The following is a 21201-nucleotide window of genomic DNA, read 5'->3' on the forward strand; positions in this document are numbered from 1 at the left end:
TAAATTGTAACAATCAAGCGTTTACACCTAAACGGTTTAATTGATTAACATTAAACTGCCACATTCAATTAAAAAGCAAATAAACGCAAGTTTTCGTGTTGCACTTGAGCGATTAGTAATAAAACACTCGACTTTACAATGACAAAACACACAATTGGATTTCACAACTTTTTTTTTTTCATCTGTCATTTCTATTCGTAAAACCATGAGTTCAAATTTTAAATAAAATTAATTGCGATGTAGTCAAAGGAAAATCGTTCCTTTGTTCCGATGACATTTGTACGAAACGAATCAAACACCCACACACGCGAGTCGTATACATCGGCTCGTCATTACATTGTCTTAGCATCCATTTATTTCTCTTTTCCGCCCCGCTGTATACGGTTTATTGGACTCGAGAGCGCGAGGGTTACCGTGTTTGCGTATAGCCATATAAATATACGCATGACGTGCATAGTATGTTTCTATAGGCATATCTTATTCTTGTGATGTGTCGCCGCCTGGGAACCAAATTAATAGTCGGCTTTCCACCATATATTGTACACACGCTCTATATGTATATGTACACGTCGGGGTGGACGTAATGTTCTTGTTTGTGTATATATACGAGTGGGTATATGTAACGGGGCGGTACCCCCGCACGTCCGACGCAGCACTGGCCGTATACTCGTTAAATACCCCAAAGGACGGGGTTCGCGTATATATACCGAGGGAGGCTGTGTTGTAGTACTGTTGCTTCTGTTTATTTGCCAAATCCCGTCGGTGTATCTGCTCCTCTCAGACGTCGTCGTCCTCGGCAGAGGGACAATTAAGATGGTTTCCCTTTTGCTCACCCACCCCCCCTTCTCCGTTGGACGGGTACGTCTGGATATTGGTGGGCGAACTTTGAAGGAATAAGGACCCGCAGGGGAAGGAAGCGAGGGACATTTTGTGATTGCAGTACGGATGTTATTGACGATTGGCTGGACCACGTATACACAGAGCCAAATCACCGAAGGAATGGTTGTTTGTGTTATTTATTGCGGTATATATTAGGTACCTGATCAAAGCTCTCGAGATTAATTTCAAGATTTTACGTGGTCACTGTTTGTTAGGGTAATAAACGCAAGATTTTACAGAATGCTTTGGTAATAACAATCATACAGAAAATAAAAGTTTTTCCACGTTAAATGAATAAAGGTGAGCGAAAAGTATCCTCGTGGGACAGTCGGATTGCGCTTTCCGTGACTCCTCGTGTGCATATATACACATAGTATGGCTCTTGTTCACTTCTCAACAGTAGATCATCCGAGAGGGAAAAAATATAAAAGTATAGTTTAAGATGCTGCAGAATGGGACACAGATATACATTCCAGTTGTTGCGTATATCGGCTGACGGAATCTCGGGTAAGAGACGCACATACAGAGGAGGTAAAACACCGTGGGGCTGCCGAGAGTTTAGTGTTACTAATCCGTGCGACGATTATGTCATGTGCTCCAAAGTATCTCGTGTATACGCGTGCGAGTCTATATAGCAGTAGTATGCGTGCGTATATATATATTCGTGCTTTGACGACTTTAGCTTTGAAAATGCGAGCAATGAGATCCTGTATGGGAGATCAAGAGTATAAGAGAGATGTTGCGCAGGGATGGAGATGACGCGTATATTATGCACGAGCCGGACAGTCGAAGAAGGCAAACAAAATGAGCCGAGGATTATGACAGCTGCGAGTGTGAGAAGCTTTACACGCACACACGCGCGAGCTATTCGAGATGAACGATGTCGCTCTCTCGTTGTTTAATCTCTGCGATGGAGAGACTGTACCAGTAGGTTATACAATATTATCATTAAATTACTTGAGACGGTAATTTGTATCATACAACTAATTTATTTATTTAAAATCATTATGTACATATATACATGGAAGAACATCACACATCATTTAGTGATAAACTTTAGTTTTCAGTGAACAGTTGCGTGTTTTAATTATTTCTGTATTTTTTTTTTTTTTTTTTTCTTCCATTTCATGGTTCCTTTTCTCGTCTACGATTAAGAGCCTCTCAGTTTTAAAATTAAATTTGATACGCGTCATGAGAAACATTACTCGATTATCCATTAAAAATCGTTCCTGGTTTGTGCGCCAGTTTCCTTTTTTTTTTTACAAGTAAGCACACATAGCCGATTCCAACGCGATAAGATACTTCGTTAGGATAACGAACAATGTTTCAAGTGGTCATGATACCATTAATAATTTCACTGTAACCAGCACCACGCTGTAATCGTTGTGGCGATGAAATTTCATTGAAGAGTATCCTCGTATGGACCGTAATTGTACATATATAAATTTTTAAGGGTATACAGGGAAGCTTTCGGATAAATTCTTGTGAGGCAATCTGCCAGAGTCCTGATGAATAAGCGAGGCAACCCTACGGGACGTTCCATCACCGAAGCTGGTGAAAATCGCGCTTGTGACTCGCGAGACGGACAGGAGTGTTGGAAATGTACCCGCACATGTCGCACTCGAAGACGTAAAAGTTCTGATTGTGCTTGTGAAGGTCGAACATCGAGACGAAAGTTTGGGCGCGCGGTTCCTTGCGGCGGCCGTAGTGGGTGCACACTACGTGGTCCGCAAGATCTTGGTCATTGGCGAACGTTTCGGAGCACACGATGCATCGGTAGGGCAGCTCGAATCTAACGATTTTGCACTTTTTTGAGAATACGGTGCGTCGCTGGGTGTGGTGAGAGCTCATGTGCTCGTCGATATCGTCGTCCGGGTGGAAAGTTTCCGAGCAAATGATGCAGTTGTGGGTGTGCTGGGAGATCCAATGCTTCGTGAGGTCGCCGACTTCGGGGAAGGTTTCTGAGCACTTGGTGCAGTGGAGGTTGTGCTGAGTATTTTTGCGCCACGTAAAGTCTTCAGCGATGAGGGTGCAGCGACGGGTGTGCTCGGGCTTCTTGTAAAGCCTTGGGAGCTTGTACACTTGGTGCAAGCCTTGCGAGTACTCGGTTGAGTGGTATGGTTTCATGCATTGGTGAGTACGAGCGTGTTCAACCAAATTATTGGCGCTGGGCAGAGTTTCTTGGCACGTGTGATGGCTACGAGGGATAATACCTTTTGGCTTGTAGATGGACTTTGGCTTGCGACGCTTGTACATTTTCGTGCCGGCTGCGCCCATGGTTTTTGTGGTTAGTAGCAGACCGTTTGTTTGAAAATCTCCTGGTGTCAGAAAAATCGAGGTAATGTTTATTATTTCATGACGTGTCTATACTAGCGTAAAATTTTTTCAACAAATTCACGGTAATAAACGTACGTTTTAACTGTCAATACGTATGGATTTTTTTTTTTTAGTGCATCTCAAGTCCGTCTTACATTAATAAAAAAAATGTGTTTTATTTCAATACAAAAACTTACCGTTTGTGTCTTGATTTTCAGTTCTGTGTTTAATTGAACAGCCAATACGTTGCAAAGTATCAAATTATTTTTTTGATACGCCTTTCTCTATTTACTGGTCAATAGACGTCACTTTGTCCCACGATAAGTTCCGAATCTTATTTCGACGTTACTTTCTAATGTATCGTGTACATTGATTTACCGATCGCTAGATGTAATGGCCAAAAAGGTTGAAAAGATATTTCAAAAATTTTGCTACTCGAGAACAGGGATAAACCTGCAATCCGTAAAGTCAAGAAAGCGAATGCATTAGCCACAAAAATGGCTTCCGTATTTATAATCGACGACAGGGGACAAAAAAATAGAGGGGTCGATGTTAGCCGTACGAGTTGGACTACGATATGGATACCTGAAACGTATAAAAAGTAACTCCAAGTTTTCGAATAATCGTACCTGTGTAAGATCGCAGAAACTTGTAATCGCTTACCAAATGAAGTGTAGAAACATCATATCTTAATGATTTTTCATTAAAAAAGTACAAACTCGTAAGAGGAAGTGTTTTAATTCCTGAATATGACACACATGTGGTTTCGTTGTGAAGCTCTTTTTTTAAATTGGAAGCTTATCATCATTTTATTAAGAAAATGCATAAGTTTCTGAATCAACGACACGTTCTTATGTTTAAAAATACGAGGGTGGTATATAATATCGTATTAATTAACACACTTGAATTTCAACACACTTTTATAATGATTTATATGGAATCCATTATAATAATGATCTAGTTCAATGTATTATAATAAAAAAAAATGGTGATGTTGGTTATATTATATACGTCGAATAATCGCACGCTCGCAATGTTTGATGTATATGCTACACATACTTATGCCGACCAATTGAAACTTGCAAACGCATACTATGGTACAATTACAAGTAAAGCTATCTTTTAATTTTTAACTTCCTTAACTTTTTCACAATTGATATACTCACACATAAAAAAGTTTGTGAATTATTCTTTGAAATGCATAAAAAATGTTGGAATTAATGTAGTTTTTGCGTATTAACACGCATATTTCAGATATCAGAAGGTTAATTTCTGTTCTTGTACTTCTTGTATCAATGTATCAGCCAACAGTTGAAAAATCTCATGAAAAACTCCACGCAGTCATATTTTAAAAGCTGCAATTTTCCACCAATCTCACCTCCATGTTATGGAAAAAACAAATTGCCTAAAGTCGAAAATGATTATCATACTATTGATTGAAGTACATGCATCCAGATAAATTTAGAATTTGAATACTAAAAATTCTAGTAGTATTATAAAAATCAGTGCGTATCTATAGGTACTGAAATCAAAATTACAGTACGATGAAAAAAAAAAAAAAAAAAAAAAAAAAGGAAAAAATCAACGTGTCACAAATACAGAAGAAACCAAAAAAGGAGCAGGAAAAGAGCAGGCAGGTCAAAAAGAGGGCGAAGAAAAGAAAGCGCAGTGAAATTTGGAACTTTGAAACGGATATATTTTCACGCACGCCACGGTATAGGTGCACTTAAATACACAGGGAGTGAGCTATAGGGAGAGCGAGGCGCGCAACCTTTGTAAAGGATATATCTCCTCCCGTGCACCGGTAGCACTTTTGCATCGTGTCCTTTTCTCGTCATCGACGCTCGTATACGAACAAACTATGCAATCTCACCGCGCACACACGTGTACAACATCGGTCGGTGTAAAGTAAAACAGGCGCACACACACGCGCACAAATGGTTACCCACACTCCTTTGGCACGAAATTTGATCTTGTCAAAAAAAAAAGGAGGGAAAAAGAGAGGAGGAGGAGGAGGAGGAGGAGGAGGCAGCTACTATTTTTAATGACAGAAAAGAGAAAGAGGAAGGAATAGAAGCAGAAAGAGAGCGAGGCCCACGGTCTTCCTTCTCCTCTGTGTCAGCTTTTGGGCGGCCTTGTACGTATCCATACAGGTATGCGCATAAGAGAGAGGGTACAAGGGGGCGCCCAATGGAACCCAATACGTTTGTACCTGGATACCGACACAATGAGTTCTGGTAATTCGATTACAAGGACCGCCAGCTAATTGTTAATTGCCCTTGCCCCGGGAATCGCTACCGCCGATGGCTGCTCTCTCTCTCTCTCTCTTTTTCTCCTGAGCACACGTGTAGCGTGCAGGAGCACTTTTATCTAGTTCCTCGTCGCCGACAAAGCCGCCTGCCTGCCTAACGTCGCACGCGTTTTACATGCACACACACGCACAAACACACACACATACGTAATATGCATTTGTTTCGTACATATTATGACCCAAACGTGGGTTATTGGTGTATATGTGTGTAGGTAACTGTGCCCCAGATGCCGGAGGAATATATTAAAACACACCGCCACCCCTGATTCCCCCCACCATATTCCGCTCTATTCTTCTTTATTATTCCTTTTTCTTTCATTCTTTCTCTCTCGCATATATTAATTGCTGAATGAGCCCGATGACGAACGGATTTTCATTATAATATGCGTAATAGCGCCGCTCCACCCAAACCGATTCTCCCTTTCCTGGTCCTCCGATGTATGCGTGCGGTATATTTAACATATACTATAGGTATACCGGCACCTATGAGGCAAATCAGTGTAAGTCGGAGTGGGTATTTTAGTAAACGAGCTCTCATGCTGTATACCCATACTAGACAGTCTCGTAAAAATTTGGCTATTTTGTGGCTACTTTGTATTTTCTCCTTTCGTTTTTTCTCCAAACAGGATCTTGTGATGTAGAGGTATAACATATCTGCATATTACTTAATTAGTTTCTCATGTATTTTTTTTTTATTATTTTAATATTTCAATATATATATACACTTCGTGATGGAACAGTAATTGTACTCTCACTTTTGATCTAAAGACACTTGTAATTCATCCATACGTGCAGAAATGAGCTGAAATAAAGCCGTTCTGTCAATAAAGGCACGTGGCGCCGGCAAACACTCGCATGCGTGACGTTGCACAAATAGACGCGCGTCTTTCGTTCGTTCGAAATTACAATCTCACATTCGGCAAAGGATCAAAGCATTTTTCGTTCTAATAATGCTTTATGCATCGATGTTTCACTGGAAGTGTTAAATTATATTTAGTCAAAATGAAAAAATGTCCTGATTCCCGGTTATACTACTTAAGCTTACAGCTATAAAAATAAGTTCCATACTGTTGTTACACCAATTATATCAACTTGGTTGTTGAAACAAATAAAAACTAGTCCTAATTCAAGTGTTTTTTCAGAAACTTGATACCTACAACATGTGTTGAACTATTAGAAAAAGTATACATTGTCTACTATGTTTTATGTCGTTGAAGAATAGTATGGAATGAGCTATACTTTACAGCTCCGCGAAATAGACAGAGCACGACTTAATAGATGCGACACCCGTTTTTTTTTTTTTTTTTCAAAAAATCCTTTTTCTATTTTGTGGTTCACGAGACAATCAACACCACAAGAGTCAATTATCGCAAAGTGACGGACCACCAAAGCGACAAAGAGTGAGAGAGCTATAGAACGAGCCTCTTGGTTACAAGCCATTTCAAACTAGGCGCGGTCTACGAAAGCAATGAAAAAAAGCGCGTAACTAGCTATTGTCTCCCCTCCCCGTGGGGCTCTTTATTTTCAGAATAGGTCGCCCTCTTCTTTCGCGGATTTCAATCGGCCCCCACCCATTGTCTGAGCGTCTTTCGTTCGCTTTTGTCCCGAAAAACCACGAAACCATTACCACAGCACGTGTATACCGCAATACCACTGCTCAAGTATTATTTATATATATGTATGTATATTTTTGCGCAAAAAGTCGCTCGAGTAGGTCAAACGAGCCGCTACGCACACACTTATGTGCTATAGGTATCATGTATATATATAGGTATAATACCACTTGTGTTCCCCGTATCTTTCGCCCTCTGCTCCGCTCTCCGGTGTTTAACAGCTAATCTGACCAAATGAAGTGTTTTTGTGCTCGAGCACAACACTTGGACCGAATGGAGAGACAGAGGCGAGAGGGACTCGTGACGCTTGTAGGTCGGAAGAGCTAAAACCGCCCTTGAGAGAGAAAAGGGTTGCCTTGGCCGGGATGATTGATGTTCGAAATAGGGGTGAGAGTAGAGGAGAGCAACCCTTTTTACTCGAGCGTCTAAACGAGAGAAACAGTACTTAATTGAGCCGCAGACGGACAGCCAATCTTCCGCACTTTATTTGTGCACTGCTCTCTCTCTCTCTCTCTCGGCGTAACCTTAACCCCACCCCTCCCTCTGCGCCCCCACCGCTTCTCTCTTCTTTCTTCGCTACGGAGAGAAAATTGCTTTCTAATCGACGAAGGCTACCACATTACTCTACTGTATATATACACCGAGCCTTTGAGCGCAAATTCGCCTCCGTCACGCTTATCTCTCGAGGTAAGCTTGTAAAAGAGTTGCGTGTATGTGTGTGTGTGTATACATAGGGTTGTAGGATCAACTCGTTTTGTTTTTTCATTATTCGAGGTATTTTTGTTACATACACCCATGCACACACACAATTTTTTGCGGTCGAACAGCCTAATGGGCATGTGGTCCGATGTACGACAGCACACTCTGTAATTACGGGAACTAGAAAAGGGAAATTAAAGAAGAAGAAGAAGAAGAAGATCGACAAGTTTCCTTTGTTTTGTAACTCGCTGTGTGTACCCACACTGGGGCTCGACTGAGGTACACCCACACGTTGGTAAAAGTAATTGTAACACTTTATTTCCGGATGACACGTGTATAAATTCGACGGTCTCCGAGTAAGCACCATAGTCACGTGAAATGTAATTACTATCACCTTATTGGTATTGGTTGGGTTCGGATATTACTTTGATCGAATTTCCAAAACGGAGAGTCGCCAACTTGATTAAATGATTAATCAACGCGGTGGAAAGTTCGTGAGTTGCGCGAGCGACGCGTGGTACGCAGCTAACGCGGTATGATTTGGCTTTTGTTCGATTGTAACTTTGCTTTGATCATAATCTTGTACATCGATGCCACGCGTCAAGCACTGAGAGGCACAACTACAGGTAAGTTTATAAATTGGAGGGCAACTTCTATAGTTATGTCCTCGAAATTTTCCGGTGCAAAAAAAGAGTTGGTGGTGGTGGTGATTACTAAAATCGAGTTGAGTTTTCGGACATCAAAGCAAAACCAAAAAAACGTTGTCGTTACTGCGTCGTACAACGTCTCGAGAGCAATTTTCGTCGAGGAAGAATAAGTAGCAAAAGTCAATAGTCACGGTAAGTAACATCAGCAGCTGAAAGTTATAAAAAGATGGAACGGATGTGCGCGCGCAGCGGTGGAGAACCAAAGTCCACCTCCTGCCGCGTTTCCACGAGGATCAAGGACGAGACAAGGGCTGCAGAAGAGGAAAAGGAGCATCGGTAGCCGCGCGTGCGCCGACTCTCTGGCGGGCATAATGGAGTTTCCAAGAGTAAATTCCAACGGGATGGAGGAGAGGACCACAGAGTCGCCGTGTCCCCTTTCGCTCTCTCTTTATCTCGCCCTCAATTTCCAACGATTTGCATTTAGGGTGGAGCGCAATTAATCGAAGCGCGGGGTGTTGGGTCCCTCCTCCACTCGGGCTGTCCCTTTTGCCACTCCACATCCCATAGTCCGGGAAGTTTGGCTTTTGGGGTAGGTGACTACGACCGAGTGTGTTTACGAGTATAGGTGCGGGTTAAAGCTTTCCCCCTTTAATCTTTACTCAGTTTGGAACTGCATTGTGATCGTGATGCATTATCTGCACGCATTAGAAAGTGCTTGCCAACGAATATCCACGTACTATCTTACTGTAGCAAAGCCGCGATGTAATATACCTATACACTGCCCGCAAGTATTATTAATTTGCAAGTAAGTTTATGTAGTGCCGATGATAAACTGGTCGTTGAAATTCATTGGATACATCGTTGAGGGGCCCGTACCTTCTGAAAAATATCCAAAGTAGGAGAGTCATGTGATCGCTATTGAAAATCGTCCAAAAACTTTGATTTCATCAGAAGTGGGTTGGAAGTCTGTTGATTGAGCCTCTTTTTGGGAAACATAAATTATGGAGAGCCATTGAATGACTTTCTGGCATCCTGATTACCGTAATTCAACTCTGTAAGTTTAAGTTTTATGTTGAATTGAGTTAAAAATCGTTGATCAATGATTCGTGAGCTTACTACTCGGAAGCATGTAAGTACCGATTACTCAATGTAATCATGTGGATTCAAGTCATTTATAAATTTCTATTTGTCATTTCAAACGCGTTAAACCACACCAAGTTCTAGTTTTGCGCATTTCACAGTTGTTCCCCAAACAAACTTATAAGAAAATCCCTCGCCCCTTCATCCTTTTTTCATCCTGAAAAATGTCCTTACTCTCTCGTCACGTCCTCGCGATCACCATTACTATACGCATCTAGAGACTTCCAGAGGATTTGTATTTTGTGTACGTACGCGTGTATAAACACATTGTGCGTATAATACTTATACGCATATACACGTTAACCAAAGCACATTACACGGCCCGTCTGTTTCCCCCATTTTTTTTCCTCTCCCCCTCGACACATAATGCCAGGTGCTTGATCTCCCACGAACTTACACTTCGCGACAACGCCGCCGCCATTATCTCATTTTACGCCTCAAAAGCTTTTATTCTTTTCTCCGTCTATATAGAAAGGATCGATTGTTTCGTCAACGAAAGGAGCTCGTCTCTCTCGTGCTATATTTGTAATACCATGTTGCAGTGCACCCTATTTCCGTGTTAAATATACGTGGCATGTTGAACCGCATAACATGTATATATATATACGTACGTCGCGTGCTATACATCATAAAAAGCCTCGACTTTGTTCTTGTAACTCGCGCATTTTAATTTCACGCGCTACCTCATCTTGATGGCTTTAATTGCAGCTCATCGATTGTGTTCTTTTTCTTTTTATATCACAACGTCCAGCACATAAAATGAAAAAAAGACATTGTTTGTACCATTTCCGCTAATGCGAAAGGAACCAACAAATATCCACGACCACATTTATGAGTATACCACCCGTCCTCTTCATTTCGAAGGGAAAATAAACCATTAGTTTGATGTATACGTTGTACGAAGACTCCCTTTGTTCTCTTTCTCGTACACTTGATACCATTAGGGCCGTTTCTGTAACTGCCGTTAACGCGACACCTTGACGATATTATCACCGTCATTGGTGCCATCGAGCGCGGGATCTTACTGTTTATGATCCACGCTCGGCTGAACGGGAAGCTCGACGGGGGTAAGGGTGCACGGGGAAACGGGATCGCGTCGAGGGGCCGGAACTAAGGGGATCACCTAATCCCGGCGCGCAAAGGCGTTCCTCCTTTTCTTTTTTTGCTCCTATACCACCAACATTTTCTCTCCGATGCGCGAAGGGCTACTTTGTTTTCTATTTTTTTTCCTTCCCCCCCCCCTAACGTCCAACCGTATCGCGTAAAGTATATTGGATGCGTTTCGGGGTGATATCGGCTTTCGAGGATTATTAATCAGGTTTTTCCGTTTGCCGCGCTGAGTAGCAAAGTAATGGCCATTGTGGTCATTGTGACAGTTTGAGCGAAGGGGCTCCGTATATCGAGAGGGCGTTAATGACACGAGCGTATACATATATATTTCTGGATTATTGTGGATCAGCCGAAGATCTAAGTGATATACTTGTTTGACGAGAAAGATATATACATGTATGTATATTCATGGTTTGAGAAGGATATGGCGTATTAACGTCGATAAATGCAACGTTTTAGAGCTAATGTTACCCCCTCAAAGTTTAATCTTCGGGGAATAATTAATGGACATACATGTTACATTAATTCCTACGATTACTCTTCAAGACGATTCAATACTCGATTCTATATCCTTGTGGATGGTGGTGCTGAAATTTGATTTCAAATGATAATATTTCAAAAGCATGGCAAGTTTTAGTTTCACCAAATCCCCGAAATTCATGCCACGTGAATTTTTCAAGCGAAAAATCTTGTTGTTTTCAGTCCTATTGGCTTTATTAATTTATCATCTGCTCGATTCGGTTGCAAACACCCGCAACAAATAAGCATCAACAGCAGCAGTGACTATCCCCCCGTCACTTGCTCGAAACCCCCCCCCCCCTCAAAGGCGTTCACTTTATGTACATGCATTGACACAGTCACACGTAAAATACACACACAGCCGAGAGTTAAGCAATTAGGTGTATCGAGGAAGTGTATCTCTTTCGTTTGCTTTCTCGCGCCACGCTATATGTGCTTTTATATTAAGTGTATAAGTATATATATGTACATGTATGAGCGCTACTGCAATATTGTTCCTATGGCAACGAGCCACGGTAAATAATATCAGAGCGGCACGAAACAATTCAGGGTGTCGCGTGTGTGGCATGAGCGAGGAGGCCCGACCTTTTTCACTATATGTAATGGTTTTATTTTGCATTATTATGCTCCCTTTGCCAGCACCTAAAAAAAGCATAGGTACGCGCGGCGCTCCTCTTTTCGTTTCGTCAACGGTACTGTTGAATTCGTGTTTTTTCACCCTCTTGTTTGATGATTTTAAGTACTTGTTTTTTTTTTTTTTTTTTTTTTTTTTTTTTCCTCTGATTGGAAAATTGTTTTTTCAAGAGCACTTGTTTGGGGCTCGAAAAATTAAATAAATCCAATTAAACCACGATGGCAGCGCATTTTTCTAATGCACGTGTATTCATAAAAACCGTGATAATGTACGGTCTCAATGGAATCGGTCTCTGGAAACGACTGAGGCGTCGGGAAACCTGTAGCCAATACCGAAGCCACTGCTGACAATAATAACATGAGAGAATTCACTATATGAAACGAGCCAATTACAGAGATGACTGAGAATAACGCGAGAAAAAGTGTCACTAAAAAAACCTCATTAGTTTCATACAGAAGGCGCTAATAAGTAATTCCAAGAAGTACCGGCTACTTGGCTGTTGGACAAATGACCGAGAACGTCACAGTATCCAGTCGTGCACAGCAGTATTACGTAAAAATCGAGAGAAAAGTAAATGACGAGTTGGATGCGTGGAAAAAACATGTATATATGGTGCCAAATGGAATGGTAAAATCCCACACGTTGATGCAGCAGAGATTTCCCGTGATTTGAATTACGGAGCGAGCGTCGCGATCGTTTGCCGATTGCCACTCGGCTCTCGAATTAGTCAGCCTCGCCGCGAAAAACCAATCTACGCCTTCCCTCGACCCTCACCTCTTTTTTCCCCCCTTTTTTTCATACACACACCCATACACATACTCTCTCTTATTTTGCGATTGTGTGTGTGTGTGTGTGTGTACACTATACGTGCGTGTCGATTTCAAGGCAGTAGTAGTATAGTCTGTTAGCAACAGCAGCGGCTGTTATAGGTTGCGTGGAGGGGTGGGTGAGAGGATGGAAATGACCTCAGCGGTTTTACAGATTGAAAGTTTTAATCGGCGTGCAAATTAAGCAAGCGAACTCCTCTTTTCTTTCCTATCCATTGCTCTCGTCCCTTTCACCCCACCCTCTCAACTGTACACACGGACGCGCACACGTTCTTGACTTTTTTGGCTGTGCCACAGAGAGCGCTAAAACGTTTTCAGCTCCATCCAGTTGGTTCGGTCAGTGTTTTTTTTTTTTTTTTTTTTTTTTTTTTGTTTTGTCCATACAGCTGGGAGATATACGATGTGTGGGTTTTATTTGATAGGAATCCTTTCTCTCGTGTTGTTGGTCGGTTTTAAACGTCAATTTTCTCGGTTTCGAAATAACTATATCCGTGTACACCCTGCTACCGTCTCTCCCTGAACACTCGACCGCTAACCGAATGCTATCCTCTTTTTTTTTGTTGCCCTTTTGTCTTTCAATTCCCCAATTTAACTCGTAGATGGGTTATTGGCTCTCTTTTATTTTTACATCCGTTTCATTGTCTGCGGGGAGGGAGAAAGAAGCAAACTAGCCTTGTTATCGGCAAAAATCGGTTTCATCGCAAAATTGCTCGTGTCGTCATAGTGCTAAACACAAAATGGCAAAACTTGACGATACAACGGCAAACGGGACAAGGTGATCCACGCGAAAAATACCCGAGCATGAAGAGAGAGAAAAAAAAAAGGAGCGCGTCAAATTAGTGGGTATCGACGGCGACGACCGGTCGTACGAATCAGGTAAGTATATATATACGTAGCAACACCTTGCCTCCGATCCAAATACGAAACTCCGTGCAAACTATCCGTATGTATATACTTGCGCTCTTGGCTGTATACACACAGAGAGCAGTCACCATCAACAACCATACAATGAATTGATACACGAGGAGGGAAAGCAGCAGTGGCACACACGTGATAGGGGGGGAAGAAGGTGAACAATCGTCGTGTTCTCGCGCGATATCGATTATAGCCGCCAAACAGCCGCGTCGAATTAGCTTTCTCCCTATGTATGCAGGCTTCCGTGCCAGCGTGTTGTACGTGCGTTATTACACCGCACGAAAGCACGTCCACTATCCTTTTTTTTTTTTTTATATATATATACACACATATACATCCGATTCCGGCGATTTCAGGCACATATACTGCACACATTACGCGTTTTACTCGCGTGACAGACTTTTTTCCTCCCCCTGTACAGCCCCCGTTCGCGTCAATGGGCCCGTGGGTAACGTTCGCATACAGTGGCTATACGGCGCGGGGCAACGAGGCTGGCTTTTACGCCCACACTGAAAGACCCAGAGTGGGTTACTTTGTACGTACACATGCGCACAATATCTGCTAGCTGCTATAAGGTATGTAATATACACATAGTGGGTGTTATAGTGGTGCGCATAGTTGATACCAAGTCGAGGCAAAGAACGTACATGTATACATGTATATAAACGCGGGGCTCTAAAGGGGTGCTTTGCCTCTACTTTGAAGTTAAATAATCACCGTGTAGCTTCTACTCTGAAATTCTACGTGTCCGTGCGTATGGGTGTTGCGGTGAAATTATGTTTGTTGATCAGTGTGTGAGAGTTTTGGTTGGAAAATGGGTGGAGGGGTCAGAGTGAGCGAGCGAGGGAGATAAGATTAGTCGGGGTTAAACGGGTTTGATGAGTCGGTAAATAGAGATTGACGAGAAGTTAAGTTCGTTACGCGCGGACGGGGTTTTAACCCGTTGGTGTGTACGTTGTAGCGTGAATGAGTGAAATTTCAAGGCTTGCGGAGCACGTGTATTGTGCGAAGGCGCGCGATACAATGCACGCTGATGCGCGGCTCGAGTCGCGTGAGAAGTCACGCGATTGACGATTTTTCATTGTCCGTGCAAATTGCACTGTTTTGCATACATTGGACCGCTTGTGCGAGTCTGACTTTTGAGTTTGTGGTTTTTTTTTTTCAAATCAACTGTTGTATTAAAAAAATTGCAAAGTCCATCGTGGCTCATTAATGAGAGCAAACGTGACACTCGTACGGCGAGGGTCAATATTTGTCATCCAAGGCACGCGCGATTAGCTTAGCTGGGTGAGCGAGAGTGTCGGGTTTACTCGAGCTAATCTTCGGTACAAGTTACAATCAGCGAGTGATCGTTGGTTAAGTAAACGTCGTTTTGTCTGATGGATACCGCGTGCCACACAAATCACATCACCAGTTATGGTTAACTGTATACATATATCGATATATATATGTGCACGGGGGCCGACTCTGCGAGCGTTTATTTGGCGTGGCACAGCTTGAAAATTGGATATGCGACGCTCGACGTGCGTCGGGGCCAACTAAAGTCTCGAGGGAGACTATAGCACGCCCGCAACAATAAGCGCATTACATTCGCTCCCTCTCTCTCTATCTCTCTCTTGGGGCTTTGCTCTCTAATGCTAAGGGTGAAAACGTCTGTTTGCCGTCGAATATTATCCTTTATTTGTTTTTTCAGTGTTTTGAATACCAAGGACACAGGTATTGATTACATTTTACTCATTCGCTGGTTTTTTTTTTTTTTTTTTTTTTTCATGAACTCTCGTAAATTAGTACTAATAAGTAAATTTTACAGTATGTATCCAAATACGGAGACTAAATCAACCGTGTGATATTACTGTTTGTAGCAAAGTAAGTTATGTTAGAATGGAAAAGGGAAAAAACATGTTGTTGGCATCAAATTCGATGTTTTCAATGAGAAACTTTCAATTTGGAAATGCAGTTTGATTAATAGAGACAAAAAAGGAAGCTTCAACGCAGAACCGACGATTTCATACATCACCGCCGTCATCGACGCTTATGAAGTGCCCACGACGTTCGTACCGGGGTCAAATAGAGTCTGGCCATCCGATGGAAAAATACGATTATAGTTACGTGAAAAGGAGATTGATTAGCGCTCGTATTTCAACTAATCTGATCAATTAAAAAAAAAAAAAAAAAAAAAAAAAAGAAAAAAGAAGGAGAAGTAAAGAAAGAGTAAAGCCGCAGAGCTATTGTAGCTAACAAGCGCCGCACTTCCGAGGATTTGCACCCGCTAGAGACTTCCCTCCCCTTCGTCCTTCCCGCACACCCTCATTTTTATTTCCTCGACTCTAATAAGCTTAAGGGATTTTAGATCCACGACGTGCCTGGTGCGGCAGCGGCACCTTTTCCCTCTCGAAAAATGACTTGGCGAAGGATTGTGCGCTCAAATAACTTCTCCGTGAACTAGGGTGAAAGAGGAAAAAAAAAAAAAAAAAAAATATTGAAAATACAAACCAACACTCCCGCGTATGGGGGCTCCAAAAACTCGACGCGATTAAACGTTTTAATTGCTATTTTCGAGGGTCACCGATTGGACGGACTTTATTACGCGTCCAAAGCCTTTCTCATCCCTTTTTCGAGCCGGTCTGACAAATACACGTCAAAGGGAAGCGGATTTTTTTCCCGACAAGCGCTCACGAGGGTATAGGGATTCGGGTGCGCATACACACGGTCCAGTGTCGGGCGATGCTGCCGCGAGGATTGGTTTTATTGATTTCGGGGCGGGTGCGACGACGGCGCATCGAGGGCGCGTAGATCCTTGTAAAATGCACAATGAATAATTAAATCGGTTACGGCCGAGCCGTGAGTTTAATTAGTTTTCGAGCAAATATAATTTCCCGTTAATTTATTTGCCTTTTTTACGGGAGACCGTGTCCGTGTGCGACGGGCACGCAGTGCGCAAAGACGGCCAAGAGAGCGATTATTATACGCGTCGTTTTAATTTTGCGCAATTTATGCATGAATCATTTATAAGCCGTAATGTGAAAAAAATAAATAAAAAGGAGAAAAAGAGGGAAAAAGGGGGAAAAAAGGGGTTTCACATTAAATTATTAATCAAAGGGAAAACGTCGCGTGCAGGCCCGTCGATCGCGCGATAAAACGCGAATTCGAAATTTAATATGTGCTGAAAAATTGTTTACCCACTCGCGCGCTACATATTACATATTATGTACGCGCGTACGTGTATTATAACCTGGGATGAATTTTCTTTGAAAAATACGAATTTCATCGCGGTCTCTCTGGCAATTACCTTTTTTTCCCGTCATATAAGCGCATACGTGGTTATGAAAGATGCAAAAAAAAAAAAAAAAAAAAAAAAAATTAAATAAAAAAACATGCCGCGACGACAAAGTAAATTGGAATACCTGCCCCTCCCCTCTACGCTCCGCGTAGATTGAAAGAGCGCGTAATAAGCAGTAATTGACGATCCCATAATTATCTCCATACAAAATCAAAGTATATAACACATGCCTACCCCGCACGTACACGCGTGCACGGGTATATGTATATACGTATACCTACGTTGTACACACATCATATACACGCCTAACTGAATTTGAACAATCGAAATCAGTAACGACGACAATGTCGTGCGATTACGATTTTACGCTTATACAATCATTACGTAAACATGTATGTATGTATGTATGTATCCTCCAAAAGTCAAATAAACGAGAGAACATAGATTAATTTGACGTTTGAGCTGCTTACCAGTGTCGGCGTAAAATGTATATAAATATACCGTATGGTGCGATCACGCGCTTCCCCCCTCACGAATAAAAAAGGAGGGACCCGCGTATATATACTCGCACACAAATTACGCGTATCCATGGCTTTCTGCGCGTATACTTATTAGCCGTAGTGTACGGCAGCACGTGTATAATCGATGCTCACGCACACGATACCCACACATCCACAAGTACGGGCATTGTCGTCGATGTGTATATACAAATATAGCGGAGCACAGGCCGGGCCGGTTTTATCGCCGTTACGCACGTAATTAATTTAATTTAGCTCGATACACCGTCGCCGTGTGTATAGTGCCACACGGTCCGACGGACTGGTAATGCACTAGGTACGATAATACACCTTGTGTATAGGCTTTGCAGGCACCTCGATCGCCGGACTCGATTGTTTGCACGGAAACGACGCCACCAGTGCCCCATTGTACTCACTCACACTCGTAGGATACTTTTAATCCATATCAATTGTACCATTGATGATTATACACCGTCGCTATTAAATACAAATAATACACGTGTATACACATCCCCACGCACTTTTGGCTCATGTGAGATTTAGGAGTGATTTCTAGGCATTCCTTGTATCCACATTCGAGTGATTAATCGTAAAAAGTGCCGATGTGTGTATTTCGAAAGCTCGTACAGCAAAATAATGTAGCGACCTCGCGGGGTAATATCGAATCAACAACGTCGAAAGGCCTTCCGTATACACGGCAGGCACGAAAGCGAGCCTCGAGCGAGCGAGTGTACACAGGTAATGTAGAAACAGGAACACAACGGCTCGCGTAACCGGATCACCTAATATCGGAATAAACGGCCGTCGTCTGTATCCAAAGTGACGGTAAAAATAAAAACAAGAATCACGTGAAACGTGGATACACGTAGCTATATAAAAGGGCCTAGTGCAACAACAACAAAAAATGAGAAAAAAGCAAACCACGTCAGAATTGATTAGGTATTTGATATTCCATGGTATATCCGTCCCTGAAAATGTCCTATGGCATGAAAAAATATACAACTAACCTGCACGCGAACCTCCGGTAGATTGACCTTGAGGGCGAGCTCCTCCCGCGAATACACGTCCGGGTAGTGCGACTTCTCGAAGGCCCGTTCGAGCTCGTGCAGCTGGTACGTCGTGAAGGTCGTCCTGTTACGCCGGTGCTTCTTTTTGCTGGGCCCGTTGCTGTTGTCGTCCGCGCAATTCAGCTGCAGATCGTCGTCGCTGCCGCTTCCCGTTGGGTTGCAACTGTTTTCACCTGGTGACAGTCAAATAAATGTGTCGTTTCACAACCAATTCTTAATTTTTTTTTTTTTTTTAATTCTTTTTTCCTTATATCCAAACATTTCATAAAATCCCATGATTCGCGTTATTGAGTTTTACTTGGAGCAATGGTTTTGAATTTCCGATTGATTGCCAAGTCAACTTGCTGATAGCAATCGCTCAACCGACAAGATAGGGGTTAATAAAAAAAAGCCCAGTAAAACGTATATTATTCAGCGTAAACGTAGGGACGGAAAATCTCCCAGAGGATTTTTTCCCGCACTTTGTCATCGATAACAAACTCGATGATCGTAGTCCTCTCGATTACTTGATAATCGAGTAGTGAGTGAACGCGATCATCGCCAAAGTGCAAAAAGCCGATATTACACGAGAGCAGCATTACACCCCTCCCTTCCCCCCCAGAAGCACCCCTCACACGCCAAGGCGCCGCTGTACAACAGCGTGGGCGGATAAATTCGTCCAGAGGCGGCAACGGAGCGCCGAGTCTGCATTATCTCTCTCTCTCTCCTCTGGGTTATACTCTCGGCTCTCTGCCCGGAAGCCCGTGGCTGTATTCAGACTCTCATTAGCTGCATAATTAAGCTTCTCATATCGCAGGCAGCCTCCCCCGATCCTATAGTATATACATCTCGGTGCATTAGATCGAATTGTGGGAAGGTAATCGCCGGGGCCCTTCGGGGGAGCTCGATGTCTCACAGAGAGAGAGAGAGACGCCGTGTACGTACAATGCAGGTATTTACTCGGGGGAGTTTCGTTGGCCGGGGGTACTAAGTAACAACCTAATAACGCCCTCGACCCCCTCCCCCGCCCCCGGAACGCCTGGGAGTGATTGACGCGTCTGTAGGAGCTAATTATCAACAACAATCGATAATGGCTCTCCGAATGTCGGACTCGCGTCTGGTAGTTCCGCCGGCGCTACTGTGATGTGTGTATATATAGGTATACCATGTGTATATATATGCTCACCTCCCATTGGGGCTGTGTGTTTATAATAGGTAAATGCCGGAGGATTACAAAAGGAGGGTTTCGCTGAATAAAGAAACGAATGAAACTGCTTACATTATTATATTATACTCGTTACTGTATGTACTGAATTTCATTTGTACATCGTGGATTTTTCTCTTCCGTCCCGGCTGAATGGAGGTGCTAACGGGATTTGATCAATTAGGGGGTTTCGGGGAGAATAATATGCTTCGTTTCTTCGTTGGGGAGGTAGAATGTTACTCGATTTGCAAGTGAAAAATCAACAGCTGGCCTTTATTTGTTTAGGCGATGATGATAAATTAAAATCTTGAGTGTAGAAAATTTTTTTTCATATTTTACGGCATCCTAACAGTATAAAGAGATCAAAGGATTACAATCTTCTGAAAACTTATATTTTTCTACTGTCATCACGTATAAGGTATAGGAAATCTCACTTTGTTGATTAAAATACATTTTAAATAAAGTGTCTCAATTGATTGTAAAAAATTTTATTGATGGCAGAAAAAAACGCCTTTCCCAATACTGCAGGTTATTTACAGGTTAGCACTGATATTTTTTACTTCTGATCGATGAACAAACCATCGCAACGTGGAAAACAGTGCTAATCTAAAACAAGAAATTTAGCCCCAGTGCTCAGTTTTTTTTGTTCCTACCCTTTGTGATATTTTATTTTCCATTCACATGTGCTTAGCGTAATAATATGCGCACACGTGTTTTCAGGCCTTAACTTCCGCTCTATTATTTCATTATTTCTAGATCAAACTTTGTGTATACCTATACTCCTACTTTGTTGTTATTCCCGCGGCATCCTTTGTGCGTCTTCGACCCTCCGAGGGAGAAAAAAAACAACTCGATATTAATCCCAATGCTCATTGTTTCGTCAGCGTCAAGTACTATTACTACGTATACTATAACCGGTATGTGCCTAATATAAACTGTCCTAGAGACAATTTTTTGCGTGGGATGTGATCACGAAAAATTCAATTACCATCTCTTGCGACGCGAATCGTTAACGATCCATACTTCAACCCCTTCCCGGCTGAGCGGAAAAATTAGAGTTTAATTTTTGCTGCCAAACAAATTTTACATTTTCCCGGGGGATGGATGAAAATTAATTAACGAGTTAAGGGTACACTTTTCTCCATTAAAAACGAAAATGAAATTTCAATAATGGAACTCCGACGTCATTTTCCCATGGCGTAAAAGGCATCGGTCGAGCTTTTTTTTTTTTTTTTCTAACATACTTTTAATCGGACGCAACAGCTGTCTGTCGACATTAATTATTGCAAATGAGTTCGATAAATCAATAATCATTTGGAGTTATTTTTATCGATACATAAATTTTAGGACAACGTTTGCCCGTGTGTACAATGGATGGTTCTATACTTGCAAGCCGCTTGGCATGAAACTCGCCCAAAATCAACTAAGCCCAATCACCGAGAGCGACGAAAATCGCAAACACGTATACACATACACTCGAGGCACTGAAATCGTATTGTTTCGCCTCACGCGATCCCAACGACAGTGATACCTATTTCCCCCC

The 21201-nt window shown here is 42.3% G+C and overlaps 1 protein-coding gene across 3 annotated transcripts in view; it reads right to left on the bottom strand.

Moving 5' to 3' along the window:
* LOC106639771 (retinal homeobox protein Rx1) overlaps window positions 1–21201 on the bottom strand; it is a 50535-nt gene that overhangs the window by 15156 nt on the left and 14178 nt on the right. For all 3 annotated transcript variants that reach the window (XM_089590853.1, XM_089590857.1, XM_089590848.1), the window contains one exon: window positions 18416–18648. In XM_089590853.1, the coding sequence (XP_089446979.1) occupies window positions 18416–18648 (233 nt within the window). The remainder of the gene's footprint in view (window positions 1–18415; window positions 18649–21201) is intronic.

Source organism: Copidosoma floridanum, unplaced genomic scaffold (genome assembly GCF_036245765.1).
Source record: "Copidosoma floridanum isolate Cflo_tuat_1 unplaced genomic scaffold, Cflo_Japanese_pri ptg000001l, whole genome shotgun sequence".
NCBI lineage: Eukaryota > Metazoa > Arthropoda > Insecta > Hymenoptera > Encyrtidae > Copidosoma > Copidosoma floridanum.